The 21,508-nt window shown below is 46.1% G+C and overlaps 1 protein-coding gene across 4 annotated transcripts in view; it reads right to left on the reverse strand.

Moving 5' to 3' along the window:
• AFAP1L2 (actin filament associated protein 1 like 2) overlaps nt 1-21,508 on the reverse strand; it is a 72,052-nt gene that overhangs the window by 22,535 nt on the left and 28,009 nt on the right. For all 4 annotated transcript variants that reach the window (XM_074907792.1, XM_074907791.1, XM_074907794.1 and 1 more), the window contains exons 2-4: nt 5,702-5,830; nt 5,100-5,177; nt 471-562 (exon numbers count right to left, since the gene is read on the reverse strand). In XM_074907792.1, coding sequence (XP_074763893.1) covers nt 471-562; nt 5,100-5,177; nt 5,702-5,830 — 299 coding nt within the window. The remainder of the gene's footprint in view (nt 1-470; nt 563-5,099; nt 5,178-5,701; nt 5,831-21,508) is intronic.

A 21,508-nucleotide genomic window follows, 5' to 3' on the forward strand; every position in this document is an offset into this window, starting at 1 on the left:
CCTCTTTGAGCCTGGATCGCCATGCGATGGGTGTGGGTTTCCCTGGCTGGGACCACAGCCTGTTTTGCACAGTGCTCCTGCATATGCACAGAAAGCCCAAGGCTCCCATAGCCATCTCCTCCATCTGTTCATCCATCCCCAAAGCTCGAACTGCAGGATTTTCTGGATGCCCAGCCACAGTGCCTGGGCCACCAGCCAGCCACAGTGCCTGCACCAGCCACATGCTGACCTGCAGCGTTCACAAAGATGAAGCATACAGGTGGAAACCTGCATGCTGGGGAGGCCCTAGTTGAATATTTTATTTTTAAAAAATGAAGCTCACTAGGACTATTTGCCTCACTAACATACACACGGAGCCATCTTTCTGTTTAGCTGTGCTGCATGGTTTGTAACAAAAGTGAAGCCCCAGGGGGTTCAGATCCCCAGGCTGAGAGCTAGGCAGTAAAAAGCAAAAGATCTGCAAAAGATACCTTTGGAGGGGGGAGGTCCGGCAGGCTCTTCTGAGGAGGGGACAAGTGCAGTCCTGAGTCTCCATTGGTCAAGGAGCTTCTCCGATCTAGCGCTGCAAGCCAGAAACACAATTATATCAGTGACATGTGGCATTTCCCAGCAGAGCACTCGCTACCCGGGGCTGTGCAGGAACAGTGAGGTGCTATTTCAGTAGGAAGCAGAGTGACAATTACAGACAGTGGTGTAGGGCCACCATGTCATTTCAGGCCATACCCAGGAATGTGGCACTCGCAGACCCAGCAAAAGAGCTAGCCTCTGTTTTTAGGCCACGTTTTCACATCTGGAGAGAAAACTGTGATGCCCAGACCCACTGCTGAAACTTTAGAAGGGTCTTGAGAAGCAGCATGGGCAGGCACCACACAGTATCTAGAAATCCACGGCACTTTAGTCCTCGTTAGCTCTGATTCCTGCTGCTGCGGGCAGACAGAGCAGTGACTGTCCCCACCTCTGCTACCTTTCCAGAAAACTGGAGCTAATTTGCTCCCACAGCAAACTACAAAGGTTGCTGCCTAGCTGAGCTGCACAACAGTTCATCAAAGCCAGCCAAGAACAGTAATTTAATCACCACTGAAGGAAGAGTCGCTCTTGAAGCAGCCCAGGCCAAACATGTGAAAGGGCATACGGCAACAGAACTGCTCCAGGCGATCTGCATCTGCCTCTGGAAAGTCAGATTTTCCAAGCAGCTGAATGCAGAGTGATTCAGTAGCTGGAGGGTACATTGAAGGCTCAGAAAACTTATGTTCCCCCACTCCCTCTTCCCCCACCACAGAACTCCTGGGTGGCCTCAAACAAGTGCCCAAATCCCATGACCTCTGAGACAGTGCAATGCAGCAGTGCTCGAGAACAAGTGGGAGCAAGGCACAAATGGCTGAAAAATGAAGGATTTTTAAGGCATTATACTGTGCAGAGGGGAAGTCCCCTTTTACAGAGTGTCTCTTGCCAAATACTTAGCGAAAAATGAGGCTAAGGTATCCAGCAAATCCAGTAAATGAAGCATGGGAATTAGGTCCGAAATCTGCAGCAAGTTCATGCTCCAGCTCCCTTAAGTCACCTGCTGATGCTCCAGCCACATTCCTTGGGCACACATAGAAACCACCAAGGCATTATGCAGTGCCTAGCTGTGGTTAGCAATGTGCTCAGAAGACATGGGCAGGAACTTCGCTGCATATTTCTGGACTTCAAAAATAGAAGCTGAAAACCACATTACTTTGTTCGCGTCTGGGGCTCGGAAGCCATGATGACAGCTCTGCCCTGCCAGGCTGCAGCCATCTCCTGGCCTGATGGTTCAAGAGCCCAAAACATGTCTCAGGACAAATTGCTCCCTGTGATGCCAGTCTCCTGGTCATCAGCACTGTCTAACTTCAGTTAGTCCGGAGGACATGGAGATCCATGGATCAACAGACACCAACTCCAAGCACCTGTCTGCACCCCACAAGTAAGGCTGCTGGATGTCTTGTAAGGTTCAGAGTAAAGCAGGTTAGCGTATGACACAGACAGATCATGAGGAGATCCACCTACCAAAATACCCCATGATTATACTGCCAGTCATATCTACAGGCTGCTGTTGGAGGTTGGCCTTTTCTGTAAGGGACCGGGGCAATGGCAATCTCAGGGTGGACACCTTCCATCAACAGCAGCTGCTGAGGCCACTGATACTTTTGGAAACACCAGAAACAAGGTTGAGATTTCCTAAAGCCCTGGTGGGCTACTCCTCAAGAGAGGATTATCTTGGCATTCACAGTGGCCCACACAAGGAACTTTTCAGGGGCCTCTTCAGCAGGGTGAAACAGACAGGCCAATGAGCATCCTCCTGCGTCAGGCAGAACCTCCCATGCTCAACTCCACAGAAGAGAAATCATTGCAGCAGCAAAAACCACTGCCAAACCCTTCACAAGTGGTGGCCATCTGTTCTTGACTCTCCAGCAAACCTAGCAATCATCCCACTGAACCTCACCGTGCCAGGAAAATGCTGTTTGATTTCTGTACCAGCAGCTCCTCCTCCTCCCACCAACCTTGGAGCACAGGACAGAGACCACAGCTTCAGTCCTCACCCTGCTGGAAACCTGCCCACGTGCTCCAGCTGAGAGGCAGAGCAGGATGTGATGGAGCTTTGATTTTCAGGCTCCGTGCAGGAAGAACCACCCCTTTAACCTTTGTCCTGACAAGACCTCTGGGAGATGTTGTGGAGTTTTCTGTTCTGAGGTTGAAGAGGGCAGCTATTGCTGTGCCCAGCATATGGGGACAAGCACCTAATGCACGCTTTCTGTACAGAGAGCCCACACAGCACGTGCTGTGCATACCCCTTCCTTCTGCTACACACATCAGCACCACAAATCGCAGACTGTTTCTTTACTGGGGTGGGAGGGAAGGAGTATTTTTTCCTAGACAAGCATTAATACTTTGCAAGTATCTTCTGATAAAGATGTGTTTCTAAAACCTGGAATTTGGAGAGAATTTAGAAGAGAAAAGAAAGAAGAAAACACAGCCAAAAGCCTGCTAAAATTTGCATCTGTACTGTTACTTATTTTCTGGTCTCTGTTCTTTGTAGAAGTGAATGTCTCCAGGTATCTGGGCTAAGAGGACCGCAGTGTGCGCCACCAGAAGCCCTACACTGTGCATCAGTCTCACCTCCCAGACTCCTGCACCTCGATCCCTCTGTGCTGGCTTCCAGAAGGAGATGGCATTTGGCTCACCCATGGACCTGAAGTGTAGAGACTTGCTGTGTTTCTCAATGAAATGAAGTAAATGATGGTGCCTTCATCTCTCACTGCAGTGAATTCAATTACTGTGCCATAAAAAGCCATCTCAAAAGCAGCATAGTGTTCAGCTTAAATCCTTACTGATGAAATCTGAAGTAGATACAGTGAGTAGTGAAATACGTTTTTTGCAGAAATGGTATATTTTAAGGTTTTGAGGGAGGACTTTTGGAGCTCATGTATTATCACTTTGGAAGGCATTCCACCCTGTGCTGCTAGAGGAGACCTGAGCACAGCTATGGTGGTGAAGGGCATGAGAGGTCCTGTTGGCCTCAGCCACAGAAGTGTGGTCCCATCAAAGGCTTTTGGCGAAACAAAGTGCACAGAATGGCAGTAGATAAAAAGGTGTAAAGGGAGCTGCATAATCACTGGGAGATCCATATCACACCCCCTAGCACCAGTGGGTATTAGGGCCTCCCCCATCCACCAAACCTGCACCTGTGGGTCCCACCACTGACAAGACAGGCACAGATCTCTCCATCCAGCTACAAAGGCAGGATCAGGGCTGTACACCCAGCTGCAGCGATGGCTGAGATCCCATGCACGTGTCTCACTGACTTCAGCATTTCCAAACAACTCTGAAGTTTTACTTGGAATAGGGAGGTTGTTGAAAACAGAGGAAAAGAGAAGTGCCAGGTCCCACAGGGAGTGACTGAGTGGGTAGGCTCATGGACTTCAGAGGGAAAAGTCTGAAAGAAAAGAACCAACTCTAAAAATAAATTGTCTGAAATTTGCCCCCATGTTTCAGCATGGCAGATCAGTGCAAGCCTTGTTTTATCCACCCAAATGAAACCTTATATAAAGAGATGTTTCTGTTGCTGCTCAGCTGCTGGAAGCTACCTGGAGGCTGTTATAGAGCATTACAGCATCACCCAGAGGGCCCGTCTGGAGATCACATTGCAGCTGCACGTGTAATCTGGGAGGACATCCTGTATTCAGGGGTATTTGAAGTTAACCTAAATTCAGATGCAGGTAGTTTAAAAACCAAACCAAAACAAACAACCCCACCACAAAACAATAAAACTAAAACTCTGGAAGTGGAGTTATCCCAACTATTACAGGACCAGCACATCAACAGCAAGCTGCACTGATGCATCCTTGTCTCATCTCTTTGGATTGGAAACTCGGGGGTAGGGTCAGCCTGCAGCTAGGTGTGCGTTAAGGAGATGTGTGTCACTAATAATCTCACCCTATTCAACTATCACAACCAGCTTTGGTGATGAACTTCAAAGAACATTTTTAGACCATTATGTTCTTTGCCATGTTGCAAATTCAAAACCTGGGAAATCTAAATTGGAAATGAATATTTTATCTAGATTTAATTTCTTGGCTTGTACACCGCAGAATTCTCGCATCCCCAGGAGATGAAGGTGCTCTGCCTGCACAGATGGTGAGGGTGCAGACTATGCCTGGGAACTTGCCTCTCAAAGCTGTGACAACGCAGACCCTCTGGGCTGGTGCAGAGCAAGACACTAAAGACGACACATGCTTTCAAGGTCTCAAAGAGGTGAAGCGACTTGTTTTGTGGCCAAAGGAAACATGAGGGCTTCCTTAAATATTTCAGGCACTGGAGCTTCAAGCCTTAGAAGGCAACATTTTTATCCCAAAATAATGACCTCCAAAGTGCTACTTCCAGGAATAACCTCACAGCGTTGGCAAGGACCACTGTTTCTAAGGGAATGTTATGAAAATGGCACTCCCTCCACACCATCAAGTGCTTCAACCCTCAGAGCTGCCAGAGGGGGGGCTCCATTGGTAAAGCAAGGCTCAAACTTTGTGTGCCTTCATCACCCCATTAGACATGATGCAACCCATTGATCTTCAGCTCCCTACCTTTGTCTTGTTTCTCCTGGTCACCTTGCTGTTTATGGATGGTCACTTTGTTCATATAAATATATTCCTCATCGCCACCTGCAACCAAAAGGAAAAGTGAACTCTTTACCCACCCGCTGCTTTCACGTTGCTAAGTTTTTCCACAAAGACAGATGTAAAAAGTGTCTCTGCTAAGTACATTTGGGGAGAGCGTGTTGGTTGAGGCAATGTGCAGAAAAAACCCCAAGTAATAATAAAAAGCAGAAAAATTATATGTTTTATAGTCAGGAAATTCCGTAAGTTAAAATTTCTACTTAAACATTAACTTGGCCAAAGAGTACATCCTGTGTATCTTACAAAGTGGATTAAATAAACTTAAGGTTTAATAAGGAAAACAGAAAGGTTCAGGAATCTTGGGAATCCTTTGCTTGCAAAGCTGGACACATAACTATAGTAATTTTACATAAACAATTAGAGGTCACTGCAAAATAATCTGTTTCATTTTCTCCTTCTAGTTTTTGTGTCTCCCCTTCCCACCAGCCTCCAAGGAAATGTTGCTTCAAGACCCTGTAGCAATTCCCACGAGAGCCCACTGCCCCATCCCCGGTTCTCCTTGTCCATACCACTGGACTTGGTGTAGACTCGCAGAAGGTCAGAGAGGAAGCTCTTCTTCACAACAGCAGTGCTGCTCAAGTTCTCCTTGTCCAGTACCCTCAGAAAATCTTCAAGTTCTGTGAGCAGCTGCTCGAGAGCTGTAACAGCAATAGAGACAACTGTTGGCAAGGCGGTTGGGTGGCATGTCAAACGAGGGCATACATTAATTCTGTATTTTCCAAGATCCTTCATATTTTTCTGCCCAGGAATAATTCATATTTCATTTTCCAGCTTAAACCCTCCCTCTAGTTTTGAAAAGAAAGCAGGTCCCAAAACCAAAAAGCCTCCGACTTCCCTTAGTCTGTTCATACATCACTAAAGTCCCATGTAAATATCTTTTCTTCTTCCGATAGGATGTTTTGCTCAAGGTGGGAAAGCCTGGAGGAATTTTGAGCATTAGGGCTGAGATTGTACAAAAGTAGCTAGAAAAATCTTGATACTTGCATCTTGAGTCCTGACAAACATCACTCAAACCTCCTTTGGACTGAGATCTACCAAAGACCCTGCTTTTTGTTTCCTCTTTCCAAGCCTCCTTATTAATGTCTGTAATGATTTGAAAATGTTTATGTGTCTCTCCCAAAAAGAGAAAAAACCCAACTAGCCCAAAAACTCCACATACATAAATCACAATTCAGTAACTTCTCAATCCATCTTGCTTAGGTAGTAACCACAGAGATCATTGTACCACGTGGAACTGAAGAGCCAAGACTGAGCAGCATCTCGGACAGCCTCAGGAAAACCCATCCCTGTATACCCACAAAAAGCAACTGGGACACACCACTCCCCAGCGCTGGCAACGAAGCTAATAGGTTTGTTTTCCTTCTCAGGAGGTGCTACTCAGCTCTGCCACAGATAAATCACTTCCCTGACAGGGCTCATGCTGAAGCAACAGGCATTTAATTGCTTGCTTTTGTTCACCCCGAAGTTTATCGTGGGCTAATTAGCAGCAGTGGCAGGAGCCTGTTCCAGGGAGGAAATAACAGAGTATTATGTGGAGAGAGGAAGCGCCGCGCAAGAACGACGGCATGTAGGAAAAGCGCGGAAAAGCCAGCCAAAGCTGTTCCTCCCCTTTAGAGGCTCCCCTGATACCCCAAGTCCATTGCTCCCGATGCTAGGGGGCTGTGGGGCAGATGGGCAGTGAAGCTCTGGGTTTGCCACTGCCAGGTTGCAAACCAGGCGGTGACTCCTCAGTACACCACCAAGGAACGTGACATATGGATAATTTAACTGGGTCAACGCTCCATTCCCTTACAACATTTCCATGCTGTGAGTCACTGTTCACACCAATGAACTAGAAAAGTGTTAATATTTTGGTTTCATAGTGCGAAGCATCTGAAGTGTTTCTAGCTTAAGTGCTACCACCTCCAAGGCTGCAAAGAACATTTGTGTAAGAGCAGGAAAGAGCCATCACCTTCTTACTCCCCCATCTTTAGCCACCAGGCAACCCTTTCCCAAGTGAAAACATATTAGAAGATTGATAAATAAAGCATAAATTACACTGTAAAGGCTTATGTTGCTAGCCATAAATTGAAAAACATGTAACTACTCTCAAACTGTATTAATCTTCACTAGCTTGACTATAAAACACTCTAATGACTCCAGACCAATCAATAATGGCTCCAGAGGAACCTACCAACTAGCAGTTCTTCACACTTTGTTTTATACCCTCTACACTCAATTAATTATCTTCTGGTCTGATTTAGGACCAGTAGGGAGTGGAAAACATCTGTAGCATGCTGCATTAACTTGAATGTTTTTGCTAGCTGCTGTTTTGCCCAGCTATAACCCACTGCAACCCAGAGAAAGCAAGAATCACTTCAAGAAACAACAGCTTTTTTCATAAACTGTAAGGAAACAGGTAGTATTTGTGACAACAATATTAAAGGCCAGCGATATCACTAAGCAATGAACTGTGAGCATCTGGTGCCAAACACACTCATAACCAGCTTCTCTCAAGTTTCAAGGATCCTGCTTCTTTTAAGTTTAAGGAAATTCCACTGGGGTAAATCACAGCCTTGCTGTACTCATTCATCTGCTTCAGTGGCTCACTTCAGAAAATTTAAACGGATGTCAGTTCCTGCTGGTCAGGCCTGGTAGAGAGGACATTTATGTGTCAGGGATGATATCAGAAGAAACAGCACAAAACCCACCTAACCTTAATTTGAAGCTTCAGCAGCGGGTCAGCTCCCAAGAGCTGCCTGCATGGATGTGAGGATACCGGGTCTGCAGGGAAGGGGGCATAATTCCCATTCCCTCCTCCATCCCCACGACTGAAGAAAATGACTTTATTCTTTTCCCAGGCATCCACAGCTAGCACACACACAGGGCTGGGTGCTTGTGAATAGCACAGCCCATACAGTAGGTTACATTTTCCAGCCCACCAAAGCTGAGTTCAGGCTTCTAGTGACTCAAAGCAATTCATTTAGGACGTGATCCTGAGGCCACAGAGGTCAGCGGAAAGACTCTCTCAGACTTCAACGGATTCAGACTATGGGGACTCAAGAGATTAATTTTGCTCTTCTTCAGCAAGAAGCAGCATATAAACCATCTGCTTCTATGCAAGTACCTCTTTGATCTCAGCTGGACATTCCCAATCCAAACCTGATACCTGCAAAAATAAACTGCCATTGAAATGAATGTGACCATTCATTCTCCCATATCAGAAGGAGAATCAGCTAATACTTTATCAGAGTGATGAATGTGAGAAGTAAGAAGAATTAATACGATGACAGTCTATAAGATCCTCTGTGCAAGCAGGTATCTCAGCAGGTCCCAGCAGGTTTTAGGACTAAAAACAATTGAGAGCCCATGTATGTCAAACCATCTCAGGATTTCGAATGCTGGAAGCCACTCCTTGATCTCAGCTAAAGACCTATCATGCTGTGGCGGTGATGTGTTGAACATGCTCATGGCAAAACCAGGGTGGTGGTTATCCAAAGCAGCCTGAAACAAATGACTCTCCCTCCAAGCTGCAAGTTTTGCTCTCCTTATCTTAGCAGTTTAGAAATAAGAGCACATAAAGAGATGATTCTTGTAGTTAGGTTTGCTCTGCGGGGCAACAGTTACAGTTGCAAGGAACATGTTTGCAAAATCAAATGGCTGTGAGCATCAGGATGAAAGATCAGAAGTAGGCAGAAGCTCAAGTCACAAGGCAGTGCAATTCTCAGAGATGCTTTTGAGAAGCCTTCTTCCACAGCTACATGGCTCTTCTCAACTCTCATAGCACTTCTTTGAGAACCTCCAAGTACAATGTGCCTCAAGTAATCTTTCTGTCTCCATAGCACTTGCAAAAATTCAGCCTACTTCATGGAAAACAGAAGATTACCTCTAAGGTTAAGACTGACCCAGAATAATTAAGAGACTTAGCCAAGGTCACTGTGAATCCCTCTACTGAATCTAGTCCTCTCAAGCCCCAGGATATGACCTACTCCATCTCCTCACAAAGCATGCCCACAGATATGGGGCACCATTAGATGTCGCAGCACAGCTCAGATCATGCTGTTCTCCTCCATGGCCATGGGCATCAGTCACCAGATAAAACCCGTGAGGATTTTGCAACACGTGATGGAGAGGTGTAGGAGCACCACAGCCCATGAAAAACTTGACTGATTTGCATCTGCAGCGAGTGGACAGTCATCACTGCAAAGCATATAGCGGTATCACATCTTTACTGATGTAATAAGGATTTACAGAGTAGGGGTTACAACCAGAGCTACCAGCTCCTCTGCACTTAGCTGGATGATGAGAGATGTTCTCTCTCCTTTTACTCCAAGACGACGCAACCTTTTTTGCAGAAACTGCTGGACAGCCCTCTAAGCACAACAGACTCTCTCTGAAAGTTGCAAATTTGGTCGCAGCAATAAGCAAAGGATTGCTTGAAACACGACTGATCTGTGTCAACGGCAATTCAGTGGCAGGACAGCACTGAAAAGGGCTTCTTTTGGCAGCAGTCTATGGCCTTTCTTTGCAGACAGAAAGTCTCTTGCATTGCAGCAGTGTCTATCCTAGTTCATGTGAAGCTAGAGCCAAAAATGCAGCAGCTTGCAAAGCCCCCATTGAGGAAGCACATTCCTTGCAAAAGAGCTGCCAATTTTGCCTGACACCAAGGTCATTGAAAGGTAAATGACCATTAAACTAGATTATAAAAGCCATTCCTACCAATAACCACTGATCTTTGTAATTGTGCTACAATAACAACCTATGTCTACATCTAATTACTTCATGGCCTAGCCTTATAAGGAAATGGAAAGACTGGCTCAGAATGAACTTTCATTTGTGTTTTAGTAACCACTGTGCAGGATTATATTAGACCATTTAATCTAAATTCAATTATTTATTTCATCAAGGTAGAGGGGCCCCAGCCACCAGACAAAGAACTGTAATTAGATACATACTAAAAGACAAACTCTTTCCTCTACTAAGTGAAAGATAAGGAGTATCATTTGCTAACAGGAAACTAAGGCATAAAGAGATTAAGAGATTTGTCCTAGGATACAGGCGTCTTTCTCCAGCAGATGGGGAATACAACCTAGCTTTCCTTGTCCCAACCTGCAGATCTCACTCCTAAACCACCCCTCCTTGGATCCTGAAGCACTGGGAGATTTCCCACCCTTCTGCCGAGAGCAAAATCTGGGTTTGGCACTTTTGGCTTCATTCTTCCTAAAGAGGCTAGGCTAAACTGCTGGCAAACAGCACGGATTCAGGCACCCAGTAAATACCTGCAGCCTCTGGCATGCTAAGCTTTTAGCTTCAGACACCTTGGAAAGTCCAGTATCAATGCCACGATTCATACAAACGTCAGGCCGCGGGAGCAGGGGGGCTCCCAAGGGCTCCTTGAGGTACCCATGCATCCCCAGCCTCCCCAGCCCATACATCCCACGGCAGCCTTTCGGCCCCATTTCCAGCTGACCAGCCCCAGCTGGCAGCACTGGGATTCCCCAGGGGCTGCTTCGGCAGAAAGCAGTTCTTTTCTTGCCCTGGTTTCTTTTTTCCTTCACTGCATAAAATCAATAGGGCAGCTGATGAGCGTGCAGAGAGAACAGGCGGGTACAGAGACAGCATTCAGGCCGCTGAATAGCGAATGCTGTCAGCAGAGCAGGAGAACCCAGCCCAGGCCTCCTTGGCTAATTTGAAGTCTTACAGTTACAGTCGGCCTTTGCAAGAGGGAAAAGTCACCCACGATGACAGCTAGAGAAGGCCATTCTCCCCAGCTGTGAGGAAAGGCAGATGTGTGGATGGTGACAGCTGTAACAGCTGGATAACCCCTACATGGGGCCAGCTTCCAAAACAGCAAAGCAGATCCTTTCTCAGTCAAACCAGCCCTCCTCATCCCGCTGGATTCAGGGTCTTGACAAGGAGCAGTGAAGAAACCACGGCCCTTCTGCAGTGGTTATGGCTCCTCTGCCCTGCCCTGGGTGCTGCTGGCTTCAGTGCACACGGGTAAGGTAATGCAAGGAAGGACACATGGCAAACGGCTCACCCAAACACAGCACCAGGAAAAAGCAACATCTCTGCTTTTTGGAGGAGCAGCCTTCTGGGGTTGAGCATTCTCATTGCAGTGACACTCCCCCCCCCCAGCATTCACTCAGTGTGATGAGCATAAAAAGCAGACAAGCGTGGACTAAAGTTTACCACCTTGGTTTTGATAATCAGAAATGAGGCTTTATTTCCCACATTTGCACCTGCAACGACTGGACAGCCTTCCCTCTTCTAGCTTTTCATGGGAAAAGAATAAAAAGCCCACCCCATTGCTGTCCAGTTGAAACTCCTCAATTTTTTTCACAGAAAAATTATTATAAAATGTAAATATTTGTAGAAAAAGGAAATCTCCCCACAGCAAAATCAGAAGTGCTGTGTTTATCAAAGGAAAGGAAAAAAAAAAAAGAAAACCCCAAACCCACAAAAAACTCCACCAAGCTTCTGGTAAACAGTGAACTTTCTCATTGAAGAATCACTGCTAGATTAAACAGAATAAAAGGCAAAATTCTCAAACCCAAAACAAGCTAAAAGCCCTCAAAATAAAGAAAACTGTAAAACTGGAGAACTCTCTCATAATTTCCCAATCAAGCTAGTCAAGTGTCAGACAGTTATGACCACTGTCACAAAGCTGTCTGATTTTCAGACATAATGAGTGCTCACAAGTAAGAGAGAGAAAAAAAAAACCACCCAGACTGCTCCTATTGATGCACCTAAAATCCAGTACCGCCTGGCTTCACACTCATGTTGAGAGCATTAGGCTCCTCTTTGTTGCAAAGTATGAATCATGGAAGGAGAGAGGCAAACAATGTGTCTCGTTGGTTGTGGGCTGTGAACTGCGCAGATGAACCCAAGCAGCTCTGCGTGGGCTGCTCTGGAAGTTCGAACAAGACTCATATTGAGAAGCGGCAGCTCTAACCTAGGAACTCTGAACTTTAACAAAACAGCAGCAGAAAATGCACACAAAGCTTTTTTTCAGTTAGCTGAGCAAACAACAGGCTTCTCTTCCCTTCGCTGGAAGGTGGGAAACAGCGTCCAAGAAAAATTAAGGAAAAGAAGAAAAAAAGGAGGAAGAGACAAGACAAGCAAAACATGAGAATTATGGTGCTGTAAGGAGTTTTTACTGAGCAGTCTTGTATTTTAGTGCTGTATTGCTTTATTATATGCAATAGAGGGTATACACATGAAGCTTCAGAGGCAATACAGTGACAGCTTTCTTTGCAAAGGATCTGTCTTTCCACGACAGAACAACTGGTGAGTCACTGGAGGGCTCACACCGCTGAAGAAATTTGTTGGATGACATCTGAAAGAAGCCAAGCATCAGTGAACTGCCTGTCAAACTCAGAAGATCCCCAAAGCTTTACTGGACTACAGGTCTGTGCTCAGGTGCTTAGTGATACACGTAGCAAATGGGGACACACCACAAAGTGCCATGGAAAACCGTGCTGGGACCTGGGGCAGAACTGAGCTAGGTAGACATCAGGGAAGCAACTAAAGAAACAGTGGCCAAGAGGGTAAATAAGGATCAAACCAAATCAAGATAACTGTCAACTAGAAAAATTTGGACCAAGTCAGGTAGGGCAGGATGTTAAAGAGGGTACTCTTTCTAAGTTAAATATCCCCAAGAGCAGGGCCTAGTGGGCTCCCTTCTCAGTGGGGAGGAAAACAATCCCAACAATTCGTACAAAGCAGAAATCGTGTTTGCTGCCAAGCTCGCATTGAATCCTACAGTGGCATGACAGAGATGATTTCCTCTAAAGCTGCCACCACTGATTCCCTTCTCTCCCCACAGTCCTTCTGCTGTTTTTTTCCCCTTACTCCTTCAGTTTTCAGCTAAGACTGGTGGGTTGTTTTGTTTTGTTTTTTTTTTTTTTTCTGTCTTGTGAAGTTTTGCTCTCCTCTCCATCACTCTATGTGGTTGACTTTACTGGGGGGGTTAGTGACCACCTGACCTGCAACTGAAAGTACATCCATTATTTGCTATCTAATGTAATGCACAGCTATATCCAGGAAAGGGCTATTAAGAGGCGTCTGATCAAATAGAACAGCTGTTTTCAAGAAAAAGAAACATGCAAAAACACTCAACTACATGACACAAACATGTGGGGCTCTACTGTTCCAGCCCAGTGCACAGAGGTATCCTGCAGCCTTCTGCTCAGACCAGCCTTGTTCCCTGCTGCCTTAACGTGGTCTTTGCTCCACAAATGCAGCAACACATGCTCCTGCACCTCAGCTCAGGTCTTTGCCAAGGCTCCTAGGTTAAGGAACATGGCTGTAGTCAAAATGCTGTGGCAAACTTTGCATCATCCATGTTCATCTTTCTGCATGGCTATGCACATTTCCATCCCTCTCTGCATTACAAAATAGAGGCACATGGCTGTCCTTATGCCTGCCAGAGTCTGCAGCCATGGGACACCTCTTTCCTGTGGAAAAAGGACGCCTGGGATACTACATTCCCAAAACAGCAACTGGGAAACTGCAAGATCCTAACGAGATTAACTATCACAATGATGGTGAATGACAGCCCTGGAACAACACCCCAGTTTGTACCACTTCAATACAAATAAAGGAGGTTAACTGCAGAAAATATCTGGAGATGGATTTTTCTCTCGCAGGCAAGATACAAATTAAAGGAAGCTGCCGGATACACAGAGGGTTGTGTTGTTTTCTTTAAGAGAGGACATGCACATGCACACACATGCACACACCCTCTGAAGGCCTCATATCAAAGCATTTTCCCACCATTCTCTGTTGATTTAATGGCATCATTTCTCCAACAAACAATAGAAACATAACAGAAGGGGAAAGCAATTATGTTTGAGAAAGCAAAAGCAAGAACTCTGGGGTCAGAAAGACAGACACAGAGCCCTGGAGTCCCCAGTCTTTTCCTCTGCAGCTCTTCGAGCCATGCTGCCTACAGCAGCCAGGGCTGGGCTTCTGTTCCTACAGCTGAAAAGCAGAATGACTACACAAGGCTATTGCACTAGTATAGGGGAAAAACAGGTTTTTAAAGTCTCCTGATGTGCATCAGGGAGGCTGGCAGAGCCTATAGCAACATCACCACCAATTGCTAGATTTTGCTCCTACTGATCTTGCTCAATCCCTTGTCCAAATATCACATGCGGTCCTTATCCATCCTCTTCAGGGTAACCCAAGAGCCTAAACACCAGGAAGGAGCATCATGCAGCTGAGATGCTGAGCAGTGTTGATGCAGCAGTGTGCAAGCCAGTGATTCTCTTTGGAATCTCAATGTATAGTCACCAGCAGACAAATTTGCTCAAAAAACAAAACCCCATCCAAAAATCCCCCCATCTACAGACATCACCAAGGACCAAAGCTCACTCCCCTTCCTAACAGCAAGATTCAAAGCAAACCAACATTTACTAAACTTCAGTTTAGGGTTAAGAGGTGTGTGGAACGGAAAGGTTTAGGAATGACTACACAATACTTCAGAGGACAAATCACAAGCCCTCTCCTGCCATGAGTCACCAGTGCTCAGCAAGTATCTCCCAGCAGGGCTCCAACATCTGCCACCACAGGAGGCCACAGCTCCCACCCACCCTCCCACAGGCACAGGGAGGGCATGGACGCCAGAAGGTGACCTGAGGACATGGCTGGATGTCCTCACTCTTACAGTCAAGAGATGCCACCTTTATTCCTCTCCCACACCTCCAACATGACATTTCACTGAAGTCAGGGTAGAAGAGCAGCCTCCCAGGAGCAGGCAGCTCCCTTGTTTGCTGTGGGTTACCAAAGCAGCTGGGCACCACGTGAGCCGTTCTGAGACACATGCGCCCTGTGGGGAAACACCAATGTTGTCCTAATGCTGCAGTGACTTTCCAGAGAAACAGAGGCTCTGCCCTGCTTCACACCCTAGTATCACTTTCATCATTCAACAGGTTTTCAAATGCAGTTCAAGTTTTTGTACCATTTGGCATCTGTGTTACTAATCCACATTACCCAAGAAACTCTCAAATAGGTCTTCTTAGTAGAGCCTCTGTCCAATACTCATAAAAACAAGTATCGGCTGCCTTGGGGAAAACAAGTGTCACTCATCGGGAAGAGCCTCAGAACAGAGCCTCTCCCAAGCTACCCAACTTATGCAACGGCTGCACACACATTACTCTCCCAACACAGGCCCCATTCACCATGTGAAAGAAACATGTCCCACTAAAACACAGGTGACAATATTTGGAGGAATAATGGTGATACAATACTTCTCATAAGCCAGGAGTGTACTGGGATAAGGGATGCAGCAATATGCGAGCCAGTGTGGAACCAGTGAAGATAAAGGGTCGGGATGCCAGTGCCATGCAGACTGCTGAAGCTGCATGAAGAGATACAGTGTGAGCTCCCATTTGTCTCCCTACACATCCAGGCCCCACAGGCTATGATGATCAGACTCATGGAGCAGGGATCAGAGAAGCCATGGACATTTACCTACTGAGGTAAGCAACTTCTGCAGTGACCTACCTAATGGACACTTCTGGGTTTGACTCATGCCCCTCTGCCCGCAGCTGCTTTGCTGCATGGGGGAATCTCTTACAAGTTATGATAGAGGCAAGCACTGAAAGAGCTGCCAAGAATGAGAAACAAGCCTTTTTTTACCATTAGGGTTACCGGAGAAGCCATCACCTGCACCCTGGGTTTGAGTCTCATCACCGAGCAGCAGCAAGTCAAACTCATGGAGATGCACAGGTGGGAAAGAAGAGGCTCAGGACGAGACAACCATATCACACCTCTGCCTTCTTCCCCAGCAGGGCCCTGCAGGAGCTCAGGGGGGCTGAGGCAGTGGAGAACCAGGACAAAGACTGGCGTTTCATTTTTTTCCATGTGAATTGGAAACTTCTCCCTTTCTATCCTCACTGTGAGGCATGGGAAATGAAAGACAGCTCTCAAACCAGCAAAACAACCATTTACCGGATAAAAAAGATTTTCTTACTTTGTCTGTCTTGCACTTTGTTTACATGAATGAGAGCCAGTTATCCAGACTGGGAACAATACTCTGAATTAAATCTCTGAAACCCATTACATAAATATGCCGAAGGTATCACTAATCCTATCACAGATTTAAGAGTTAGATCATTATTTTCATTTACCATTTCAGCAGAAAATCTGTGACAAGGAACTGCTGATGAATGAGTTCAAGTCCTTCCAGCAAATTCAGCTTCCTTGGAGCTTTTCTAAACTCATGTTTGACTCTTTCATCTCCCTCTTAACAGACTTTGGAGGCATCCTTGTAACTTGGCTATAATTTACCAGCCTGGCATTTATCTTTTCTCAGCATTACAGGCTAATGAACACTTATGTCATCCTCAGTAACCGAGGATCCCTTCCTGCCCGGGTTATGTGGGGAGTGCTTGCATGCCCGAGGGAGCAGCATGAGCAGGCAGCAGTGGTTTGGGATCAGGAGCTCATGCCCAGCTCCCTGCAGCCAGGGCACGCCACGCTGCCCTCGCTCAAAACCACCTTGCCGTGTTTTCCATACAAAAGGTGAACATAGTTAAGCATTAGCACTAATAAATTAATAGCTTTTAATGAAAGTAATAACTTGAAGGAACACTCTGTTTACTTACTGCTAAGCACAGCCTGGCTAGTCCACAGCTCTGCCTCCAGCACTGGAAGCAATTCAATCAAGGAGACGATTAGAATCTTGCAAGCAGGAACTGCCCTCAAGATAGTTTTCTAGTACTCACAGGCATAAAGAGACGCACAACCTCACAACCGCTGGCTAGCTGGTAAGGAACAGCCAGCTGCAGCCAACCCAGCAGCCTTCCAGTTTTGCAGAGAATGGACTGAAAACCACTGGCCGTTCAACTTGCTGACAGCCCAGAGAAAAAAAGAGAGGCAGAGATGTTGCGTTGCCTACCTATTTAGGGAGCAGTACATCTTAGATATTGCTTAGGGAGAAATCATAGGATGCCACTGCAAACATCTACTCAACCTTCTGACTTTCCTTCCACCAACTCTGCGCTTAAGCTCCATCCCCAAAGGCGAAGCCGAGGCTGCCAGGGAGCACAAAGCCAATAGAGTGTTTCAATCTTCTTGGGTTAGGAAAAACACAAGGATTGCAACAAACCACAACAGAAACAGTTTTATTTGTGTTACTGTTATCTGCTTGCCTGGGTTTTCTAAGTAGTAGACAGGCAAGTGAAGGAAAGACAAATGACTAGGAAAACACTCCCCCATTTTTAGGGCTAGGCATATTTTGTTGTAGAATTCATTGAAAACAAAAAAAAAAGAAGGGTTGGGGTTTTTTTTTTGAGACAGTAAAAGTAATTTTGATTTCGCTCATTTGTTTCAGGAGAAAAGAAAGAAAAAAGAGGAGGCGGGAGGAGGTTGGATCCCCACAGACCAGGCAGTTGCCCTCTTGCCCTTACCTCTGAGGTGGGGAGGTGGATTCTAATCCCTCCTCTGACTGAAGGGATTTGAATTTGTCTTCTCTGGAGGCTGCTTCATTCACTTATGTTACTACAGAGAGGAAGAAGGATGGGGTCTCCCACCCAGAGTCCCACCTCAAACAGCAACTGGGATGTATCCACCAGTCTCTTTCTGGTCCATTGAGAAGCTGCTTGTTGTTCCTAGTCCTTCATCACTGGACTTTGGTTAAAAAGAAAAACAGACATAATCTTTTGTTTGCCCCAAAACAAGATTTCTGTCAGGCAGTCAGCTCAGGGGCAATAATTTCTCTCACACTGTCACCAATAGGAGTTTGCTGCCTCCTGACATTCGCCTGCATGAAAAACTACCCAAGGGGACAAAGTACTTGGCCTGGTAGCCATATGGAAGGGACAGGGAGTAGCAAATAGCTCCATCTCACCCCTTCAGCAGGGACATCTGTTACAGCTGCCTAGGTAAGCTGCTGAACAGGTCACACACTGCACAAAACACAGACAAAAAACCACAGGCACAAGAGCTGCCAAGCTCTCCACTCAAGCCATCACATGGCATTCAAGAAATATACAATCTGTTTCCTTTCCCTTTTGAATAACATCTGTCTGAAATTTCCAGGTGGGACATGCTAAGTCGTGCTTCTGCAAATTCCCCCTCCTGGGTGGCAAGGAAAGTGCAGGAAACAGTTTCAGAGATGTGTAAGAGAAACTGGATCTATAGGAACCTCTCAGCAACAAAACGATACATTGCACTTGCCCCAGTCATGGTTATCTATCCTCAACCAGAGGTTCTGGAGGCAACACTCCAGCATGTTTTACCCACATCCTCCATACACCTGTCTCAGGGTATCATCTCGAAAGGGCATTTGAAGATGAGTGTTGTCTTCTGCTGCTTTATACTAACATACAAGTGAAACGCCTGATGCAGGGTCAAGGCCAAGACACCTCGTTGAGGACCAGTGAGTCCACCCGCAGCTACAGGTAGGCAGATGTAGTGGGGGATAAAGGAGGGAGTGGGAGGAAAGGTCAGTCAAGAAAAATACATGTGGCAGCTTATATCCCTCAGTGCTGCAGCACCTCCACCTTGCCCTGAGCAGGTCAGTGTGCTCATGCAATGTGGCACCACGCAGAGACCATTCTCAGGTCCTGGAAACAGCGTCCTGAAACAGCATGGTGCTCACAAGCTCTGTCTCTCTGCTAGTTTAAGTATCTCTGTCAAACTGCAGACTCAACTTTTGCAACACTTGACAAATTAGTCCTGCAAACATGGGAAAGGCTACTGTGTTGTTAAACAGAATCACATAGAATAGAATCACAGAATAGATTGGGTTGGAAGAAAACTTAAAGATCATCCAGTTCCACCCCCCCTGCCACGAGCAGGGCGACCTTCCACTAGCCCAGGTTGCTCACAGCCCCGTCCAACCTGGCCTTGAACACTGCCAGGGAGGGGGCAGCCACAGCTTCTCTGGGCAACCTCTGCCAGGGCCTCATCACCTTCACAGTAAAGAATTTTTCTCTCTTATATCCAATCTAAATCTAAGTATCTAATAATCTAAACAATCTAAATATGTAATAATCTGAACAATCTATACCTAATAATCTAAACACCTCAGATTTTTCAGAAATTAATTTTTTTCAATATTCACGCTTCATCACAGGCAGACTTTTAGGTCAAAGCACAAAACTTCAGTGATGGGGCTGATACCCCTAAGCTTCGGCAAAGATACATGCCCAGCACTAACTGATGCTCAGACTCCAGCTTCATACAGACGTGTTTTTCCTATTAACACCTCACTGAATCTAGACACCTACTTCCCACCTCAGTCATCTCACTTTTCAGTTTTTCTGCCCTTTTTTAGGTGGCTGCAGGAATTCGCCCTCCTGGTTGAAGCAAGGCACTCTACCTTTCTCGCATGAGTCAGCAGCCAGCAACAGGAAAGCCGTTCTTTGTAATTGAAAAGGAATTAAGTGATTTTGAAGCAGGGGAGTGTTTTGGACTAGTTATCTGACTGACAGCAGGAGTGCCTCAGAAAAGGCTGCATTATGAGAAGCAAACTTCAAAAGGAGAAGTGACAAGGCCAGAGTGTTTGTGGTGCCTGAGGAAGTAATTAGAATTTAAAAGGGACACAGATTGGGCAAGTACACCAGGCTAGGAAGAATGAACTGCTGCCAAAAAAGGTTTTTTAGCTTTCCCAGTGCTCCCTAGCCCATATTAGAAATGCAGTTTCATTAATATCTGTCTCAAAACATTTTTACAGAAAACCCTTGCAATTGTTGAAAACATGAGAAAGATGCCACCGTCAAAAACTTGATGCCTCCTGCTCCCATTTCTCTTTTCAGCTTATTAATAGCTGCCTTGCTTTCATCATTCCCAAACAGGAGAGGGTTTCTGTAAACCCCTCAGAGATAAGACATTTCTTAGAGGACTGGTTGTGTATATGGCATAGTTTACCTTCCTTCATCACAGGGGTTTTTTTGAAGCAAAGGCTTCAAATGCTTCCAGGGTCCATGTGCACTGATGTTTGCGCTGCCACTGAGTGACCTGGTGGGCCAGGGGAACAGCCCCAGGTAGAGAGGTATGATGTTAGTCAGAGATCAAACTGAATGCAAACTCAGTGGTTTCCAGTCACCAAGGATCACTGCTAAATTTCTGTTGCTTTGAGATCTCTGCTATGTCACAGAAGGCTTTGAACTGGTGATTCAAACAAATGTGAAGCTGCAACAGCAAAGCCACAGCTGAAGCCAGTGGAAACGTTTGTTCTGGTTTTCCTCAGCAAGCTGAAGTAGCTCACAACAAACTCGACATTTAGCCCCTTCCACTAGAAGGTCTCAACACTTCAGGGAAAGCAAAAGCCAAAGCTAGAGGTCTGCAACAAAATCCAAGGCCAAAAGATTTGCAGCTCTGGAGTGAGGCCAAAGCAAGTGTCCTGCCAGGGCCCTTTCTTCCTATCATCTATTCCCTACCTGAAGGCTCTAATGCCCATTTTCTTGGCCCTTTCCCCTACAGTAGAGACTCTTTTGCTCAATGGTTCATATCCAGACAGTGAGACAGACAGCTAAAAAGAGTCAACAGCCCTTTGAAGGGCAAACAGGGCTCCTGTTGTCTCACCAGGTGCAGGTGAGATGTGGTGAGTCAGGCTGGAGGAATGAGCTCAAGCAGCAGCACCTGGCACAGCCAGTCCCTCCAGATCCCCCCCACTCCCAGCTCAGTGGGTCACTGCGGTTAAGACACCTGAGCTGCTTATCAGTCAAGTGTGTGTAAAAAAAAAAAATTTTGCTGGAAGTTTGGCAAGCTTAAACAGGCTTCCAGTAACACACTGAGGAAGCTCATAGGATGTCATAGCACAAAGTATTTACTGAAAATTGTCTCAGCATTCAAATGCTCCTTGTGGATTTAGTTCAAGCTGTGTTGGATCTCCTCTGCTTCAGGCTTGTGCATCCAACCATAACCTCAGAGGAATGAGTTTTCACCCTATGTCACTTATCCCCATGGGTTCACAAGGCCTCTCTCCTAACACAATTTTGAGGGAAACAAAACAATCTTTTACGAATGCAGCCACTCCTGAATGAAGACTCATCACAAGAAAGTATACTAAGGGTGCCACATTTCGGGAGATAGTGGCAGACTGGCAAAGGCATCTTGCTACAGAAGACCAGATACCTCCTGGACCAAATTCTGAAAGTGGTAACAGTGGTACCATCAGCCTGACCCATAGGCAAGCAGCCACCTGGGTATCTGGGCCATGAATCAAAGGCAACTGGACACATTGCTCACCACACTCACCTCTGTAGTCACTGGCTGGAAATGGGTGTTCCTTAGCTATATCAGCTCAACAGGCTGGGCAGGTCTACCTGGACCTTTGGACATGCAGTGGAAGTTGTAAGGTTGGGTTTAGAATAAATTGGGTT

Source organism: Athene noctua, chromosome 5, assembly GCF_965140245.1.
Source record: "Athene noctua chromosome 5, bAthNoc1.hap1.1, whole genome shotgun sequence".
In the NCBI taxonomy this organism is placed as follows: Eukaryota; Metazoa; Chordata; class Aves; order Strigiformes; family Strigidae; genus Athene; species Athene noctua.